A 14093-nucleotide genomic window follows, 5' to 3' on the forward strand; every position below is an offset into this window, starting at 1 on the left:
TGGTAGCCTGATTTGCAAAGTTTTATGGAGCAGGAATTTCCAGGTTCTAAGATTATGGTAATATTAGATACAAATGGTGTCAATTTCCTATTCTCCCTTCCTTGTATGAGTGTAACCAAGAGCAAGGAGATCTGTTTTATTCCTCTCCCCTAGACTATGCTTTCCAGAAGTGGAACATAGGATCTGATGCAGAGCCAGCATGTGCAGTGTCTCATTTCTGCATTATCTTCATGTGAAAGGCCATACAAAAAGGCCATAGAGCTTTAGTTGACAGACCAATTAGATTGTGTGTTTATGTCTGGTTGGGCACATGTTAAGGCCAAAACTGCATATTATTATCCATCACTCTTCCCCCTTTCTGCTTGTGGTTCCATGAGTATGGAAGTTCAATCCACCTACAATTTGCCTTCCAGCTGTCTGTTGTACCATACTGAATCCTTGAATGCCCCAAAGTGGATTAATAATTTTCCTATGTAATTACAGTAATATTGCTTACTGTGGCAAAATCACCTATACTCTCTCATCTTTCCTTTCTCCTGATCTGGCATACCAGTTTGGTCTCTAAGTGTCCACTCCTATAGTCAATGGTAATGTATGTATATTATGCCATTGTGGGGATCATGTAATAAAAGCAAGAATTTATGTTGAAGAGATAGCAATTCTGGTGATCCTAAATGCTAAAACCAAAGGCTGCTCCTTTATCAGCATCCATAGTTTGTACTAATGTGTTAGGGAAATAATGGCATACCATTTTTTTCCAGCAGCTTTGTAGAGAAATGTGCTTATTGGAGGCAGGAGAATCAGCTATGACTAGGTCAGGAAAAAATCCACATTTATTCATTCATTTCCACTGTGACAGCTTCCCTTTTATATTCACTTTCCATTATTATTCTAATAAACCAGTCTGACAAGAACTTTTGGGGAAAGACTGAAATGCAAGTGAATATTGCAGCATAGTCATAGAGAATGAAATTCATTCCTATGAGGACAGCCAGCACAAAGGCCTATAGTATCACGTCCAATAAAAGCCAAAGTTTGTGGGCTCATCTGGTACATTGGTTTTCATAAAGATGAAATTCATACCCCCAAAGTAAAATTTTAATTTCTAATCACAAGTATTTGCACCAGAAAGCCAATTCTAAGAGTTGCCACTCTTCTATGGAAGATCCTGACTTATATCTGACCTACCTGAGAAATTTGTTGAGATACTGCCTGCTGCATACAGACCAGGAAAACACCCCATTGTTTCCTGTAAGCGTGGGAGACATAATGTTACCTTCAGCTTTTCTACAGGGATTTCCTTCTCCATCGTGAATCATACCAAAGCTAGAAAGAGAACCACAAATGAGAAGAGCGACCGAAACAGAGTGCCAGAAACAAGAGACAGCTTTCTGAGGGAAAGAAACGCTGTTACTTTATAGCAGTAATTCTATCAACAAACTCCACAAAGGGATGAAAAGATGTACAAGCCAGAAATCAATGAACACAACAATGGTCACTAATTGGTAGTGGTTGGGAGGGATTGAAATGTATTATTGTTGTACAGTACATGGAACTAGACAAAGAGGGTGGAGTTTCAGGGGGAATCTAGTTTGGTGAGGCCTCAGCCTCAGCAACATAAGTCAAAGTCCCAGATTGCCAGTACACAAACACCAGAACGCCAGCATATAACACCAGCTTCCCAGCATGCTCAATAAAGTTCTCTTTCCTGCAATTCACTTTGCTAATGAAACAATTATCATCTCCCAGCTGTTTGGTGGCCCATTTGAAATAAGATGGGCTCATTCCTCTCCTTAGAAGAGATTACTTTTTATGTCACATCACAGAACCCACCGTTACATTTGCCACCCTTGTTAATCGTCACAGCAGAGGTCAAAAACTGAACTGTTCTGAAGATAACTACCTTTCTCCTCAGTAGTGACAGTCCCACTGAAAAGAGTTGTTGAGGCAATGTAAGGAAAAATTGTCATATGATTGCCTGTACTGGGTATCTTCTGTAGATAAATAGGTGCAAAGATCCCTGCAATACCCTGAGACAATGGGCAAATTATGAACAATTTCAGTCCAAATTACAGTTCTTCACATTTAGTCATCTTCATAGTATTATTCACAGGTGCTTTTTCAGGTTTATTTCTTTCTTTTTTTCTGTAATATTTAAAAAAGACTAAATGGCACTTGATATTATACAGTTCCAGAGGGAATGGGTCCTGTAAGAAGATTATGACAGATTTGGACACAACACATGGCAATTCAGTGTCAGAATCCGGATTACCAACCAAGTATTCTGACTGCGAGTCCCACATCCAACCTATTAAACCAGAGTCCTCCCTCTATCCTGACATAAGACACATTTTCCTGTTGACAATGTCACAGTGAGACAGAGTCTTCTATTGAAATTATGGCTAGACACGGAGACATTTAAGGGACAGTGCAGCATTAGCCTAACTTTGCACCCATTTAAGTCAATGGGATTTTCAGTGGGACTGCTAAAGTGACTTTGAAAATCCTTTCCTTGGACTATATGTTTTTACTCCTCTGTCCTTCTCTTCATATATTGCTTGTCTTCTTAGATTTTGCATAGGGACTGTGCCATCATATATTTGGATAGTACTTAGCACAACATCGGTGAAAATGGAACACAAATAATAATAATAATGTGATATAAAATGTAATCATATTAATTATTCAGTTGAAGTAATTCCTGAGTCTGTGCGCTCAACAATTACCACAACACAGCAACACATTTCATGATAACACCTAGCAAGAAAATCCAAGACATATCCATTGACAGCATTTTGATAACATCTGCAACCTAAACTTCCACAGGATTTCCATTTTATGTCACTTTGAGGGATGCACTCATGCTACACTTTTTGGAAGCTTCTTTCATTTCTGTAGTTATACATAATACTCATTGTGACTGTATTTTTTTCATCTAGCAACTCATCAACACAGGAACCTTTTCATTAAATGGATTAGCAGTGAAGATCACACCTGTCAGGCTACGCGAGAACACCGTCTCCTCCATCATTATTTCAGGCAGATTTTATCTATCTCGATGCTGTTAAAACCATCTGACTATTTTCAGCACACTGAAAACAGAGATCATCTTGCTTGAATGATGTACAGAACTCAGATGTGAGCAGGTAAATGCCATGAGGGAAGAAGTTTGACATCAGACGGAAAGGGATAATAAAGAGAACAAGGCTTTCAATATAGTGGCACTGTTCTTCCCACCACAGGGGGAGGGCAGCATTTCCTGGCTAACTTTCATAATTAGGCTTGCTAGAATTCAATTTTTCTTTTTTATACTTTTGATAGATAATATCAATGTTTATTTTTAAGCTTTTTAAATTTTTTTTATCTATTTACATTTTCACAGTTGCTGGAAATTTCAGGGGAGCTGGGAGGGGGCTGACCAAAGGGGAGATAAGACAATCATTATTGAATGACAAATGAGATTAAAAAAGTTAAAGCTTTATGTCCATTAAAACACAAATTGCCAACATCGCATGTCAAAATATACAAAATAAATACCCTTAAATCAAATGGTTATAAGTTCTCAAGCAACATTTTTCTTACTCTGCCTATCTGTAAATGTCTGTTATCATCTAGCAGCAGTGGTTCTCAAACTAGGGATCATGACCCCTCAGGAGGTTGCGAGGTTATTATGGGGGGGAGGGGTTGCAAGCTGCCCCTCCCCCCCATGCCATGCCAGGATCATCACTTTTTGGGGAGAGGGTCATCACAGCCTGAAATATGTTCAAAGGGGATGCCAACAAAAAAAGTTTGAGAACACCTAATCTATGGCAATATTTTGTAAATTGGTTTGTGTGTATAGGGTGAAATTGTCATTTATTGACCTTTACTCATACAAATCTAATCCATCCAAGCCTACTCATAACCCACTGCAAATGCTAAACTGTATACACCCCTAGCAAATGTAACACAATTGATGTGGACTGAATTACCCTAGTGCTGAATCTAACTCTTATTCACAATTACAAGTGGACATGTTAAATCTGCAAAACAAAACCCTGGGTGCAGTACTGGTCCCCGCTAAATTCAATGGCAAAACTCCCACTAACTGGGGCCAGAATTTCACCCTGTATGTCTCTTCTGAGTTTATAAGACTGTGAATCTTCATAATCTATTTATAGAGAACCTTCAGCTTCCCACACTAAGTTGAGGGGGTGCTACCTACGCACCTTCAGCTACAGTCAACTATGAACCAGCATGCAACACAGACAGTGTCTCTAGTGGATAGAGCACTGGACTGGGGGCTAGGAGATGTGTGTTTGATTCAGGTATATCTACACTGCATTGTAAACCCGGGTCTGTGGACTTGGTGTTTTCAAGTGCATGCTTGCATGTCCAGACTGCTTTATAAACCTGGGCTTACAATTGCTGGACCTGGGTCTCATGGCTGTGCTAATGCATCCATACTGCAAAATGACAGGGCTTGGACCTGAGTCACAGCAGAACTCCCCAGCAGGTTGCTGAGTGCTTGCTGGTTTTAGTCAGACTTATTTGTGTGTGGACAGAAGGGAGGCTTAGGCTCAAACCTGAGGCACAGCCCAGGCTTAGAGTGCAGTGTAGACATACTCTTCCTGGCTCTGCCACTTACCCGATCTGGGACCTTGGGCAAGTCACTTCATCTTTCTTTGTCCTGCTTTCCCATTCCACCCATTGTATATCTTGTCTGTTTAGACTGTAGCTCTTTGGTGAAGGGAGTGTGAGTGTCTCTTACTAGATGTTCTGCATGATGTATAGTGCAATGGTGTCCTGACCTGAACAGGGTAGGTACTACCATAATATAAGCAATAATAAAACACCCATTAAAATGCTAAATGTGGAATTTATGGCTACACAAAAGTTAATAGTTTCAGATATTTTTGTTTCTCTGCATTATCTTTATTTTATATATGGTACATCTGAGACTTTCAGGGCATTTTGAATAGAAATTTCACGGTCTTTTTCTTCAGTTGGGGCATTGATGGTTTTGAGCATGTAATGTTGTGTGGGAGGGGGGCAGAGCTAGATGCTCAGCTGCTATGAATTAGTGTAGGCCCATCAAAGTCATCATACTGCTTCCACTAGCTGAGGCTCTGGCCCTGCTGAGAAATATCAGTCACGCAGCAAATGGACAAAAAAATTCCAGTTGAGCAAATATTTTATTAATACTTTGTGGAATAAAAATTTAGTTCCCTTGTTTTGCAGCCAAAGAATCCACAGATTTAATGCTCAATGACACAACAGACCATAGACTCCCCAAAGAGCTATTAAACTCTCAGGTAAAAACATAAACTAGAAAGACGACCATAAAATGTGTAACAATAATAGTCACTCTCTAGGAATCAAATATATAATACTCATAGGAAGAAGTCATTAGTTTAGTATTTTCATAATAAACCTCAACAACTCCAGAGCAATCACATCAGTTTATCAGATACACACTGCATGCTTTAATGAATTCAGTATTTATGTTCAGGATCATTAGAGATTAGACAAACAGTAGGTTTTGGACAGAGGTCTGAACTATCCCCAAGTCTGGGGGTTCAGTGTAGTGAGAGGAGCAAAAATGAAGTTCAGACCTAAATCTGTACTTTCCCTTAATTTCAATGGGACCGAGATAAGGGGAGTTGGGTCAGATAATACGTAACTTGGGCTTGGTCTACACTGCTGGCGAAATTTGGCGGCAGTCAATGGGAGTAGCTACGTAGCTTGTATCGATCCGGCGGCGCCAACGGTGCCACCATCAATATAGACATACCCTTGAAAAGACACTGAATGCACAAGGGACTGTGCTGACTATGAATGCATACTGGCCTGTCAGGTGAGCAATACTTTGAAATGCCCTGAACTTACAGACATTCCCACAAGGTATTGTTTTCTTTTTTGCTCTCAATACTCTTTAATAATGGAAATTTGCATATAAAACCTGTGTTAAAATAAAGGAAGATTCTTGCTTAGAACCATTATAACTGGAGATTACAAGGACAGATCCTCAATTATATTTGTACTTTGTACTTCTCTAGTGACACAAACCTGCCCTAAAGCTGATGAATCCTGCTACAGGAGTATTCTCCCTGTATGGGGTAGGGAAATTCCATTCCATTGGTCAACTATAAGTAAAGGACCACATTCTGTTCTTACATACATCTCATTCGGCCCCAATTCACAGACTGATATAGGCCACTAGTTCCTATAATACACAGCTTTGCAAGTTATGTGCAATGCATGACCATGGGCCTGTAAATAAAACTAAACTTGCTACACTTTTTCATTTATGGATGGTTGTCATACCTGTGAATCACCATTTCAGAAATGCAAATCTTTAGAGTGTACCAGGAGCTGTTAATTAAACTGAGATTAAATTAGTAGTAATTTTGATTTTCAAAAAGATATAATATTACTATTTAATTTAATATTGCCTAACAATAAAGTCCATTGCATTTATATGAAGAAATCTTATCTGTGTTTCAAATGCACATTTCCACCTAGTATTACTATCTGATTGTTAATAAGATCATCAGGCAATACTTCTAAGGATTGTCTGCTTCCAGGCACAATTGCTGCCAAATTCCACTTTTCCCCATGCAAAACTCTTTCAGAAACACAAGCCTGGATGAATGACAGCAGGGAAATTTTCTACCTGTTATTGCAGAGTAAAAATGGCAATCTTTCCAGGATGCTATATTTAGTTTGGAAGGACATCCTTCCTGTCAGGATGCAGAAATACAGAAGTAAATCAAAAAGAAGCCAAAGAATATAAAGATTAGAAAAGCAGCAGAGATGACAAGCAAAACTTAACAGAGCTACAAATATATTATTTAAAAGAGTATGAAAAAAACAAACAAGAAGGAACGAGAATTAAGATACGAGAAGAATAATCTCATATGTTCTATGTTATGGGCCTAATCCTGCTCTCACATTTGTGAATATCAGGAGTAACTCTACTGAAGTTAATTGTGCTGATGTAAGTGAGGAGAATCAGGCCCTATATATTTTACTTATTTGGTCCCATTGAAATCACTGGCAAAACTCCCACTGACTTCATTAAGAGCCGGATTATTCCCTAATTCCTTGTTTCCCTTCAAATGTACAGAAACTTGTGAAAGGGCCGCTCATGTAGACATTAGGTCATAGTGTATGCTGTAAAGTATATTTATACAATGAAAACTGAATAGCCCCAGTTCAGTCATGCAGAATCAGAGGGATTCATGTAACAACTGAACAGCAGAATCCAGCAGCGCTGCCATTGACAAAGGAGAAATTCTGAATACATGCTCTATGTCAACATCTGAGAGAAGAGAAGATCAATGGCAGGCACCTAATGCTAGTGGCAGAAGATCAGCAGATCTTAGGAAAATGGGAAGGTTTCTACTATAGACATCAAAGTTCAGTTGAAATACCAGCAAGAAAGGGGCAAGTGGCTTAGCAACCTCTATAACGACTATCTTCCACCAAACCCAATGAATCCCAGGATCTGCTGGGAAAGAGACCATTCAATCACATCCACAAAGGGGCAGGTCTTCCACACTGCAATCTGCTGTGTCCCTTCCTTCTATGGCAAAAACCAGGCAGTCAGTCCTACACCAGGACAAGATCTCCTTCCCTGGGGGACTATACACATGCTGCAGAGTTACTTCAGGTACCTCAGGCGAGATTTGCTTTGGCACAGCTATCAACTAGAATATCCATAACAACCAGGAAAAACAGCGCCGTGGGCAGCAGTTCCTCCACTTAATACTCCAAGACACTCCCCTCGCATCCCCTGGAGCCCTAATTCTTATTCAGCAGAGGAGCTGCCATAGAACCCCACAGAGGTAAGACCAGGGGCTAGATGTGGCATTCATCCCTCTTTATGTGTTCCGCAGGCAAGATGTGCCAGAGTAGGGTCTCCTCAACCCACGGCACATGAGTGGATGATCATGACTTAGATTTAGGATGATTACCAAATACGACACATCTGTTGTATTCAAACAGGATACACATATAAAATAAGACTAGGACCCAGGAGTTCTAACGGTCCCCTTTTCTAGCCACATGACTGCTCTCTGTAAATGATCTATGGAATTTTTCAGTGGGGTTTTCATAATTTTAGCAGATTTTAAATTTCCATACATAGCTGTATTATAGATAATATACCAATAGGAGGGAAAGGTTTAGACTGCAAAAGAGAAGCATGAGGGAGGATTTGATAACAGCCTTTAACTACCTGAAAGTGGATTCCAGGGAGGATGGAGCTAGGCTGTTCTCAATGGTGGCAGATGACAGAACAAGGAGCAATGGGCTCAAGTTGCAGTGGGGGAGGTCTAGGTTGGATATTAGGAAAAACTTTTTCACTGGGAGGGTGGAGAAGCACTGGAATGGGTTACCTAGGGAGGTGGTGGAATCTCCATCCTTAGAGGTTTTTAAGGTGAGGCTTGACAAAGCCCTGGCTGGAATGATTTAGTTGGGTTTGGTCTTGCTTTGAGCAGGGGGTTGGACTAGATGACCTCCTGAGGTCCCTTCCAACTCTAATCTTCTATGATCTATAATATATATAAACATAAATATCTATAATATATATAGGGGGAAGAACTCACGAGGAAAATAGCTTACTTGTGTCCAGATTCATGGGCAATAGTAAAAGCCAAGCCAAGCCCTGTATCTTCATTGATGGTACAGCTACGATATTTACTGCACATGCCACTAATCGGGGCAAAGCCTAGGGGGAAAAAGGGAGAAGGAATGTTATTTCACACACTGTAAGATACATGCCTCTCACTGTGCTGGATACTACATGCTTTCATGAGTACATGCTTATTTTGGTGCATGGGGAAAGTTCAGTTCATGGCCATTTTGGGGCATCAGGAATTGTAGGCAGATCTATCTTTAATAATAAAGGGAATCATGTATAGAGAAGTGCACACATTTGCCTATACACACATCTACAGATGCACACACTGGACCCAATCTAGCAGGAATTCATTCTGCAGCTGCTGGCTTACACAAGTTTTAACACAGTTTCATTTTTAGGGCAGGTGACTACATCAGTCAATTCAACTGAGAAAGCCATTTAAAAGGAGCCAGCGCCTTTCTCACGGTCACTCAGGGAGGACGTAGAAGGTCCGTGTGGCCCAGATGTATTTTTGAAATGTAAAATGAAATCAGGGGTGGAGAAGATTCCCTGAATGCAGGGGAGATACTAAAAGATGTCCTCTGAAGGTTTCTTTGGCCATCTTTTGCTGGGGCCAAAATACTGGCAATTCAATTTTTTTTAAAAATTTTAAAAGAAAAAACTAACATTGTAACAATACCTAGCTCTTATATAGTGCTTTTCATCAGTAGATCTCAAAGCACTTCACAGTCTTTAATGTTTTTATTCTCATAGAACCTCTGTGAGGTAGGGAACTGCAGTTAGCCTCTCTGTGCCCAAGTTCCCCACCTGTAAAATGGGAATTTTCCCCATTTTAAAGGTGGGGAACTTGGGCACAGAGAGGCTAAATGACATACCCAAAGCCACACAAGACATCTGTGGCCGGGCAGAGAACTGAACCTGGTTCTCCCAAGAGTTAGGCTAGTGTCCTAATGACTGGCCCATCCTTCCTCTCATTAACATGCTACTTTCCACCTTGACTTTTCTTTCACCACATCTTCAAACATTCCCATTAGCCACAATACTGGGATTTCTTTGTTTATTAATCAAGATGCTGCCAGTTGACATTCATCAGTTTTGCAGAGCATATTTTCTTACCATACCTAAAGTGTCACAGGGTTCATTTTTCCAAGAGCAGATATCAAATCCTGTAAGCAAGATGGCATGGTCGTGACGCTTTCCATTCTTTCCAACCAGAGCAGATTGCCACTGACAAAAGCTATTTAATGACTGGTCCGCATGATGGTTGATCATTAATCCACCCTACAGATATTTCATAGACACAGAAATAAGATGCTTCCACTGGCAGCTGAGGAAGGTGATTGAAGGAAGAAGAACTGGGCTCGGGGGAATTATTTTAGTTATATGACCAGATGTGAAGAAATGTCACCGCTGCATTTCCTGTGTCACGATGTATTTGACACACCTGCCTGAAATGACTAGTTCAATCATAATTATAAAATGAAGCTGAAGAAACCCAGGCCCAGGGATATTTTCTAAGGCACAGATGGAGGTTAGGTGCCCAATTCCCATTGTCTTTCAATAGAAGTTGAACACCTAACTGTGCCTTTGAAAATTCCCCAACAGTATTTCAATAGCAAGAGGTGATTCATAACTCTTTTAAACTTTAATTGCAAGGTGAATGATTTCAGGGCTTGGCCTCTCCCTTTGGAAATGATTTCATTTGTGAACTTGTGCCCTTTCAGTTTGTAATTATGCATGAGGCACAAGTATCTTTAGTTCTCTTGATTTGGTTTTCTTGATAAAAATATGCCCTAGATGAAGGACAATTGAAGGCAACAGATCTTATAAAATACTTGGGGATTCTAGAGTAACAGGCAGAAACACTGAAGTTTAAAGGGAGGGGGCGGTAATTAAACTTCTGGTTCTATTATTTAAAAACCTAGGAGCAGCGATGTGTGGAAAATGTAACATCAAGGGTTCTGGTGACATCATAAAATCTCACATTTTAATTTTGTGGTTTAGTGTCATGACAAGCCCTCAGTGGAATTTCCTTTGCATAGAGTGGGCTTGTCCATACATTTCCTGTGAACCATGTCAGATACATTCTGTTACATAAGAATAATGATACCACTTACAGGCTCTTGTTCCAAAAGAAGAAGGCTCACAACGATGATGTTTATGTCACTTCCAATTGTTCCATCTTTAAAAAGACTAGAAACCTGAATGAATATGAAGGAGGGGGATAATAAATAAATATCTCTGTAATAAAAATAGACTAAAGATAATTAACGAGTTATCATTTGGGGACCCAACTTTCAATGGCAGTCAAGAGGAACTCAGCACCTTGCAGGATTAGCCACCAGACACCTCAGTCTAGCAGAAGTGGGTCTGAGAAAAAGCCCATTGAAATTGACTGAAAAAACATTCCCATTGACTTCAATGGGCTTTGGATCATGCCCCAGTTATGCAAGATCAAAGCCACAGCAAGTAAATTGGTTAAATGTATTTAATAATCTAAATTATGTAACAAGAAACAGTAAACATCAGGTAAACAGAGCATGACGTTTAACAATCTCTCCCCAGGTCTCCCTGAACAAAAGCCAGACATGAGACAGGCTACAGTGGGAATTGGTAACATCTTACCTGTTAAATTATTCTCAAAATCCTCTTGTGCCTGCCCAGACAAATAACTCCTCCTTCCAGCGGAGGGAAACAGGGGAAATAAAGCAGGGCTTTCGTGATGGGGCACCCCTTCCCTCCCGCGAAGGAAGCTGGGTAATCCACTCTACTCACTTAGGGCTGGAATCTCAGGACCCTTATGCAGCTGTGCAGGGAAGGAGGCGGACGTAGAGCACCCTTTACTGCCCTGCTTGGCCCTGCTTCGATTGCATCTCCAGCCATGCTACCTGCCTATTTACTCCCTACTGCAGATGAGTGGGTGGGGAATAAGAGGAGTAAGGGAGCGCTGGTTTCACCCCACCTTCTAATCAGACAGAGTAGGAATAAAGTTACTTATTCCCACTTCTCCTTCAGTGGCAGTGGGGAGTAATTGTCATGGTGTGAGTTATGTCAAAACGAGAGTCCTGTTGCACTTTAAAAACTAACAAATTTAATTTCTGCAGGCATAAGCTTTCATGGCATCCCACTTCGTCAGATATAAGGATGAGAAATCACATAGGAGGTATATATATACATTTCCAAGGGTAAGTCTGCCCCTGTCAGTTATGCACCACCCCTTATCCAGAGGAAGTTGTAAAGCTACAAGCTGGCCCTTAGAGACATGATGAGCAATCTATAACCTCATTAATTCTAAAAGAAATTGCATTAGCAAAATTGAGAAAAACATTCAGAATAATTATAAATCCCAACTCCACCCACACCACAAAACAAGGGTGGGATTTCTGGGCTGGCACATGTGGACTTGCAGAAATCAATTTATAATGGATAGAGTTTTTAGTATTGCCAACTCAAGTGATTTTATTGCGAGTCTCGCCAAGTTGGGTGTTTTCTTAAGGCCCCAGCACCTGGATTCAAGAGGCTGCAAGAGACATTCAGCATTCACTTTCAGAGAAGTAAGTTTCTAGTTCTTGCTGTTGTGGAAGAAGGCTTGAAAACATGAAGCAAGTGCACTCTAAAGAGCTAAGCAACCAGATGGCGAAAAAAAAGAAACCAAAATATATTATTTAAACTATCCCATGAGTAAGCCAAACTCATGATTTTTGAGGCCTGACTCATGATTCTTTGAATTTTTGGCATGGGCAATACTGAAATATAACACACACCAATGCAAAAGGAGATGCTTTATGAAAGGGAATGCTGGTTTCAATACGTATCTCTCCTTTTCTCAGATCTACACAAGAAAATGTTATTTTTAAATGTCTTTTAGGTTTTCCACAGGTGTAGATGAGTACAAGTCAATCACACTTCAGTTACACCAGATCTTACCATGTTCATAACTGTTAAGATATATGTGGTTACATTTTCCTTGCCGTGTTTCTCCAACATTTTTTTATCTGCCACAACAAGCGTTTCAACATTCAGACTTTCGCTTTTCTGGGGTTTAATGGCTGATCTTTTGAACCTTGCTGAACTTCCATATTCATCCAATAGGATGTATGTATCCTCTGTGGGTGGCTTAGGTGCATCTAAAGAGAATCAGAACACAGTTTTGGAAAGGGTTCAAAACAGGCCATTTTTATGACCAGTTTGGTTAACAGAGTAAAGTGTCAGGGGACTACAGCCCTAAATGAACTTACAATCTTGGGCCAGAGCCAGATATAGAGTAATATGGGCTGTTAGATGGTGAGTTCTCCTAATACATTATTAATTAAGATCTGATTCATTCTTCTTTGGGGGGGGGGACTGAATACAATGAGCAATTCAGAGGAAAGAATTAATCTTGCAAAATGAGTTTCATACACGGTAGGGAAAAACATTTAGTATTTCTGCCTGGATAGCTATATCCTATTTGACCATTTTGTCACCTTCCTGCACATTGCTGCGTCGACTGCAAACATAGCATATGGTTCATATTCTGCCTCCCTTAATAAATGCCTACAAATAGGTACAGAAACTAGATATGCTGCAAAAGCAGAGTTCCTGTGTGCCCGTATTTTGACTGGCAACAGCCCTCCATGCAGACTCTCCACATAGATTATTCCTGCTTGGAGCACAATTATTCAGAGGATGGGAAATACTGACCATTGCTGGGTCAGAAGCACATGTACATAAACATGTGGTCCATGTTTACTGAGAAATAAAGCTGGCCATGACTTCTGCTTCTGGAGGGAGGGACTGCAGAATCGACCCTCTCTCTGGGTTTTGAGGAAGCCAGAATTAGGGCAGAAAACCTTTGCCCCATACTCCTGCTTATGGCTTTTCTTGCATAAGTCTATATGCCCCTCGCAACCAGAATTCAGCCCACTGGTCACTATCTGAACATCCTAGTTACATATCAACAGGAGTTGTCCTTATAATTCTTTATGGCTAAAGGGATGAAACAAAATATGAGTGATGAAGCCCCACGTAATTCAAAAATGTAACAAGAACCATGATCCAGAAGTCCTATATCTGACAGTTACTCCAATGACAGAGCTAGGTTAGCATTCATGTCCTTCTGGGTCACATGGGGACACTGGATATCCTAGGGAAACAAGATAGAAAGTAGGGAAGCTCATTTGCATCAGTTGTCTACCCAAAAATCAGGTTCATTTCGAGGTCATCTTGAAGATGAATAAATAAGGTCAAGTGGAGCTCTGATCTACAGTCTTCCAGGGCTTGTGGTGTTTAGAATGTTATACTGTTTCATTGCTACTTAGATGGTAAATTTTTGGGAACAAGGAGTGCCTTTGTGGTCTGTGTTTGTACAGCAACTAACACCATAGTGTCCAGGTCCATGAGTGAGGCTCCCAGGCATTACAGGTACTACAAAAAGTAAGTAATAGTAATGAGTTCTGGACTGGTCCTTAATATTCCGTAGGCACCA

General features: G+C 40.4%; 1 protein-coding gene across 1 annotated transcript in view; it reads right to left on the reverse strand.

Annotated features, from left to right (window-relative positions):
* Positions 1-14093, reverse strand: part of ADAMTS18 (ADAM metallopeptidase with thrombospondin type 1 motif 18) — a gene marked incomplete at its 5' end in the record, with an annotated part of 96989 nt that overhangs the window by 47660 nt on the left and 35236 nt on the right. Inside the window, 5 exon segments of the mRNA XM_067539981.1 lie at positions 1189-1326; positions 8608-8713; positions 9748-9907; positions 10744-10827; positions 12554-12753. Coding sequence (XP_067396082.1) covers positions 1189-1326; positions 8608-8713; positions 9748-9907; positions 10744-10827; positions 12554-12753 — 688 coding nt within the window.

Source organism: Emydura macquarii, unplaced genomic scaffold, assembly GCF_026122565.2.
Source record: "Emydura macquarii macquarii isolate MOO-44397 ecotype Brisbane River unplaced genomic scaffold, CSIRO-AGI_Emac_v2 contig_561, whole genome shotgun sequence".
In the NCBI taxonomy this organism is placed as follows: domain Eukaryota; kingdom Metazoa; phylum Chordata; order Testudines; family Chelidae; genus Emydura; species Emydura macquarii.